At 55.3% G+C, this 6,704-nt stretch overlaps 1 protein-coding gene across 1 annotated transcript; it reads left to right on the plus strand.

Annotated features, from left to right (window-relative positions):
• The first annotated feature begins 4,090 nt into the window (after window positions 1–4,090).
• Window positions 4,091–6,477, plus strand: SOWAHD (sosondowah ankyrin repeat domain family member D). Its single transcript, XM_058536608.1, has one exon. The coding sequence runs from the start codon at window positions 4,908–4,910 to the stop codon at window positions 5,847–5,849; it is 942 nt and encodes a 313-aa protein (XP_058392591.1). The 5' UTR covers window positions 4,091–4,907; the 3' UTR covers window positions 5,850–6,477.
• The last annotated feature ends 227 nt before the right edge of the window (window positions 6,478–6,704 follow it).

The raw sequence follows: 6,704 nt of genomic DNA on the forward strand, positions 1-6,704 counted from the left end.
CAGGCTTGCTGCCTGGGTCAAAGAGATAATTAAAAAATATGAAAGCACCTTGAAAACCATAAGGGATTATTCCAAGCTTTACATATTACAGAAGCCAACTCTTCTTGAATAAAGTAAGGAAACACTTTGTTCTGCTCACCATCCTCCCTCTCCTTCTCCAGGTTGTTCACATTGTCTTCAATATGACACCCTGGCCTTCTCACCACAGCCCCTGATGATAGTACCTTCTTCCTTCTATTTACTTAAGGGCCAAGTGAGCAGCCTGATCCTGGGTAGAAACCTGAATTCGCATCAACAAAAGGCCGGCAATGCCTCTCTCCTCCCAGGTTGAGAGCTATGCCACCTTTCTGGTTTGCTCAATGGCTAGTTGGTTAGAGCGCCCTCGTGTGTCTCCACACGGTAATACTTGAGGTCTTTTCGAGGAAGTGACATTCTTTTCATCGCAGTATCAATAAAAAGCGTAATGGAAATTTTTTTCTCGTCACACTTCAGGGCCCGTGCTTCACACCTGGGCTCCAGGTTAAGCCGTTGCAGCCCGAGTCTTAGGCAGGTTTCCTGCTTGCACTCAGGCCTAAAGATTTCTTTCTGCTCCCTGCCCACTCCTTTCTCCTCAGTCATTTTTTTTTTTTGGTGAGGAAGATCAGCCCTGAGTTAACATCCATGCTAATCCTCCTCTTTTTGCTGAGGAAGACCGGCTCTGAGCTAACATCTATTGCCAATCCTCCTCCTTTTTTTTTCCCCCAAAGCCCCAGTAGATAGTTGTATGTCATAGTTGCACCTCCTTCTAGTTGCTGTATGCCGGACGTGGCCTCAGCATGGCCGGAGAAGCAGTGTGTCGGTGCATCGGTGCGTCGGTGCGCACCCGGGATCCAAACCCGGGCCGCCATTAGTGGAGCGCGCACACTTAACCGCTAAGCCACGGGGTCGGCCCTCCTCAGTCATTTTGAACAACCCTGGTCTCACCGGTCACAGATGTCAACTTGGTCTTACCACCTTCTATTGTTCCAAGCTCCCAAAGTAAGATCATGACTTTTTTTCTAATGAGTACGTCATACTTTACCGAAAGACTGGGGGAAAAGGAATTCCAAAGTTCTAGGGAAGAATTTTTAAATTCTTTTTACTAAATATGACTTGTTCTATAGTCTAAGGTAAAGGTATTCAGAATGTTAAATCTTTCACAGGAGTCTTCTCAAGTAAAGCCCTGACACTTGGAAAGGGGAAAACGACAACCAGAGACAGTGACATCTGAGTGTGAGTGCACACACACGCACACTCAAACATACACTCTTGCACACACTTTACACACTCTCACAGCCACACTCTCTTTTGCTCAGTGGGAAAGGGGCTTTCTTTCTCATCGAGAATCATATGATGATATCAGCACAGGTCTTTGGAAGAAAGAAAACTTTTTATATCTAGAACCTCAAGAATATTTCCTGTTCTCTCGACATCAGCAAGGGTTATGGAAGCCTGGGGAACTTTAGTTCCCATATTCCACACATTTTCCTCTTGCCTGTTTCGCATCCATGGATTTTTCTGAATCCATAAGCCCCATTGGCAAACTCCATTGTAAACCAAAGATACATGTGTTTTTGGCTTCACCCCAGGAGCATGTTCCTGAAAAGCTGCATGTAAATTAAATTTTTATAGATCAATTATGATTCCCTACTGACTTCCAATAAGATTTCCGAGCTGTGCTCTCTTCATCGAGACTGATTTTCAGTGTATGCCTAACACTTCAGCTTTAAGTTTCTCTGCCTCCTGCCATCCTCTGACAGTTAGTCAAACCTCATCTGGAAAATGAAGAAACTGGACCAAGGAAACATTAAGATCTCTTCTAGTTTGAACAGTCCAGGACCTGTAAACAAACCCAGAAATACATTAGAGAGGCTGCTATGTGGAAAAGACACCAGGTATCACCATTTAAAATGCAAATACTCCCCTAACACCCAACTTTTGGGGAGGCAACCTCCAAGGACTTGAGGGGTTTTCACCCCACTCCTTTGGAGGGGGAGCAGCAGCCTCAGGTGGCTGGCATCTTCGTTTTAGGAGGGTTGGTACTGTCCCTTCTGCTTTTCCAGTCTCTGGTATCAAATTTTAGAGACCCTTTCTACTGAAATAGAGATGGGTGCTGCAGCTCTGGGGAACCGTGTATGCAGCTGGTGAGCTAAGGTAGAAAGCACTTGCTAAGTAAAGATGAAAAGAGTTGCTGGGAGGCACCGTGGCTTTGGTCTCTGGCAACGGTTAAGCAAGGGCACGTGTGTCACGGGTCTGTGACGCTGGTCAGGCGACTGCTTTTGCTGTCTGAACTGGAACCAGAGATATTATTCGTGCTGATAGGGAAGAGAATTGCCTGCTTAGTAAAGGCGAGGTAAATTAATAGTCCAAGCATTCTTCCATCCTGCATTCTCCATGCTGGCATTTTGATTAAAAAAAAATATTGCTGCAGCTGTTTGCATATTCTGGAAGTGTGTATGCATGTGTGTGGTTTGGTGTTTACAGATTTGGGGTTGCGGAGGGGAGTTTCCAGAGCAACGGAAGTAGCTGCTTGTCAGTCAGGGTTCATTTTGAAAATGAAAGCCTGAAAGCTTGGGGCCCACTCTGGGCTTGGGCCTGGTCTCTGAGGATCCAGCGAAGGCCACCACGAGGTGGCTTTGGCTAGTTAGCTCGGTGAAGCAACCACTTGATCACTTTTTTTTTTTTGATGAATTGACCAAATCTATGAGCTGCTTTCAGTGTCCTGCAGATTCAGCCTGAGGCAGGGATGTGGGAGTGGTCATCGAAGGTTCTGGCTGCAGATGCACCCCCCACCCCCACAACACACGCATACAATGCTGCCCCCCCACCCCCTGCCACATATACATACAATCACATTTTCCCAGGCTGCCAAAACAGAACAAGGTAACAAATATTTCTCTCACACCTACTAGGTGCACAAAGATAGTATGACAGTCATCAAAGAGTTTAGAGTTTAATTGGCATGTCAGAGCAAGGGGAGAGAAATACAACAGTAGGCAGTCTGTGCTGGGCACCAAAGGAGAGGTCTAGACTGTTAGGGGAGGGAGAGGGGTCACTCTGGGCTGCAGTGATTGGAGGAGGCTGACTAGAGAAGGTGTAAACTGAGGCCGACCTTAAAGGGCAGGGAGAACTTCACCAGACAGAAGCTGTGAACAAGGACATTCTACGTAGAGGAGGGCAAGCCCAAGACATGCTCAGGTTAGGACGGGTGCATCCCTTTGGCTGAAATTTGGGGCTTGTGTGAGCGATTTGCAGTTGATAACCCTGGCTTGAATACAATCCTTCTGTGGCAGAATAAAAGCTATGGGATCACACAGAACTGCTTTACCACTTCCTGCTGAGTGACCTGGGGCAAGTGGCCTAACCTCTCTGCAAACTGGAGATAATGATACTTAGCTTTTGAGGTCACTAGGATGATTAAAAGAGTTAACGGATATAAAGCATCTAGCACAGTGTCTGGCATATATCATAAATGGATTACAAATGCATAGGCCGTCATGAAGGAAAGCTCAAGATATTTAGGGTTGATCCCAAATATTTGGGGGCCATGGAGGACAAGCGTCTGATACCTTCCATCACTGTTAGGCCCAGTGGAGTGGGCTGCCTTGGCCTGAGCCTTCATTCCCTCTGGCCTAGATTGTTGGAACAGTCTCCTGGCTTCCTGCCTATGCCTCTCCCAGAATCATCTTCCTAAACACCAGCTTAATCATGGCTGTGTCCCTCTCTGGCTCAAGAGCCTTCTATGGCTCCCTGTTTCTCACTGACTGAACTCCCTAACATGGTGGGGTGGGGGAGGGCAGGAGGCAAGAACTACCATTTATTGAGGGAAGGAAAGCACAAAGAGGAGGCTATTGTTAGCGGTAGAAAGGTAAAATATCCTCCTCTTTAAAAAGCCCCGAAGCTCTGAATTCGCAGAAATCAGCAGGTCCCTCAGGGAGAGCGGGGACGCCTCTCTGAAGAGGGGAGGGCGTTCCCGTGGCCGCTGACTCAGATTCACCTGTACCTGCTTCTTCGAGGCAACCTGGGAGAGGTCAAAGAGGAGAGGAGAAGAGGGCGGGGACGCGGAGCAGGGAGCCGTGGGGAGCAGGGGAATGCCCCTTCTCGGTACCCTGGAATGGCTTCTGCCTGGACCCTGGTCTCGGGTTTCTCTGCAGGAACCCCGGGCAACTCCGGGCGCTGCGGGGAGGGTCAAGGCCACACAAAGGGCAGGGCAAGCGAGCCCGAGTCACATGCGGCAGCCAGGCCGCCTCGGTGAATGAGAGGCGCGGGACAAGGGCGGCTTGGGGACAAAGTACAGGGAGACTCCGGAGGAGATAAGAGGGAAGGGTGAAGGAAGGGGGCGGGGAGCGAGGGCCCTGGAGCTCAAGGCTCGCGCTCCCGGAGCCTTGGCTGGCAGCCGAGCTCTGCCCAACGGAGAGGGGGCGCCCTAGAGCCTCTTCACCCAGCAGCGGCTGGGATGCCGAGAAGCAGGCGGCCGGGCCGCTGGGCTGCTCCGGGCGGCGCTCGGGGCCCGCTCGCAGCCCGCCCCCGCCCCACTTGCCCGCGCCGGGAGGGAGGCGGGGCTGCCCGGCTCACCTGGCCATTTGGGGCGGGGCCGCCCGCGACCTAAGGGGGCCGAGGTGGTGGCGGTACCCGCGGTGCGGGAGAGGGGCTTGCCCTGGGGACTTGGCTCTCCACGGCCCCCACCCCTCCACGCCCCCCCACCTCCCGCGCCGCGGCCCTCCCTTGGCTCGCTCGCTCTCTCCTCCCCTCCTTTGCTCCCTCCCTCCAAGCCCCATTGCTCGAGCCGCTTCCTTCCCCAACGGCAGCGCCAGTTCCTCTCCCGGTGGGGCCCGGGAAGGGCAGCGAACGCTCGACACTGGAACCGCCGCGGCGGCAGCTGCGGGACCATGGCCGAGCCCCGAGAGGCCGCGAACCCGGCGCCCAAGGCCTCCCTGGCACCGACCGCGCTGAGCCTGCGGAGCGCCCCGCAGCCCCGCCCCTCGAGAGCGGTCACCGGCAGCCTGGGCAGGTACCGGGGCAACGCCGCCGCCGCCTCCCGGGAGCCCCTCTCCCACGGCTCGGGCTCGGGGCGCCGGCGGGGAGCGCTGCGGGAGCTACTGGGGCTGCAGGGGGCGGCTCCCGCCGGGTGGCTGTCGGAAGAGCGTGCCGAAGAGCAGGCCCCCGGCGGCTCGAGCGGACCGGGCGGCAGCGGGCTGTGCCTGGAGCCCCGGGAGCACGCGTGGATACTGGCGGCCGCCGAGGGCCGCCTTGAGGCGCTGCAGGAGCTGCTGGTAGCCGAGCCGGGGCTGCTGCTGCGGGGCGACCCCATCACGGGCTACACGGTGCTGCACTGGCTGGCCAAGCACGGGCGCCACGAGGAGCTCATCCTGGTGCACGACTTCGCCCAGCGCCAGGGGCTGCGGCTCGACGTGAGCGCCCCGGGGAGCGGCGGCCTCACGCCCCTGCACCTGGCAGCCCTGCAGGGCCACGACATGGTCATCAAGGTGCTGGTGGGCGCCTTGGGGGCTGACCCCACGCGCCGCGACCACAGCGGCCACCGGGCCTGTCACTACCTGCGGCCCGACGCGCCCCAGAGCCTGCGGGAGCTGTCAGGGGCCGAGGACTGGGAGACGGCGGGCGCCAGCGAGCGGATCAACTCCAACAACAACAGCAGCGGCGGCGCCGCGTGGACGCTGCGACGGACCCCGAGCGCGGTGGGCGCGACGGCCGTGGACACGACGGCGAGACCGGCGGCGTCGCCCGGCAAGGAGAAGGACTCCACCGGCAGCCGGATGGCGCAAATTCATGGCCTTCTCCGCCATATGTTCCCCTTCTTCCAGGACCGTTGAGGACGATGGAGACTGGAGAGCGCGAAGGGACTGCGACGCGGCGGCGAGGCCTCGGTCCTGGGTTGTCCCGGGTCCCACCGAAGGGGCGGCGCCTCAGACACAACTCCGACCACAGCCGAGTGCGCTGGGCCTGCAAGCAGCAGACCACCTCGGGGTCTGTCTCAGGTACCTGTCCCAGGTCTCTTGCCGCCACTGGCCAGGAGACCCGGGGACCAAGGCACCCCTAACCGTGAGAGAACAAAGACAAAGCTGTCCTGGCGCCAAATCCCAAAGCTACAGGACTAAGGAATTAGGAGCAGGAGCGTGGTCCTGCTTGGGAGAGGGAAAGTTAAGCTTCCAGTAGCCGTTTCTCGGCAGGCGGAAGCTCTGGGTTTGTTAGGAAACATTTGCTAGAAGAGTGAGTTAAGACTGTAACCCACTGATGTAGAGGAAGCGCCTGACTGCAGGCTTGACTCGGCTGTTAACGGGTCACTTTGTGCGGGCAGAATCAGCCCCTGGCAACCTGCTCTTGAGAGGAGCAGGCCTTACCCGTACTTTTTCTAATGTATCATGGATGACTTCTTAAGCATATTAAAGTGGAATGCTTTCCTTTTACATGGCAAAGCTGTCCTTTGAGTGACTTTTTATTTTTCATTAACCATGGAGAGGGAAGCTTCCTACATTTGCAGAGAAGAGGTCACCAACCCGTGGCCACGAGCTAGTGATCCAGGGCAGGCTCTGGACTCATCCTCAGAGCCAGTGGCCGAGCTGTGTACTGAAGGAGCGGCTTTCAACTTGGCTCTGAGTAGAGACACACAGTTTACCTGTCTCCCAGGCTCTTTGGCATCTAGGTCTGGCCTCCAGCACAAGTCTCAT

This window comes from Diceros bicornis, chromosome X, assembly GCF_020826845.1.
Source record: "Diceros bicornis minor isolate mBicDic1 chromosome X, mDicBic1.mat.cur, whole genome shotgun sequence".
Classification (NCBI taxonomy): Eukaryota; Metazoa; Chordata; class Mammalia; order Perissodactyla; family Rhinocerotidae; genus Diceros; species Diceros bicornis.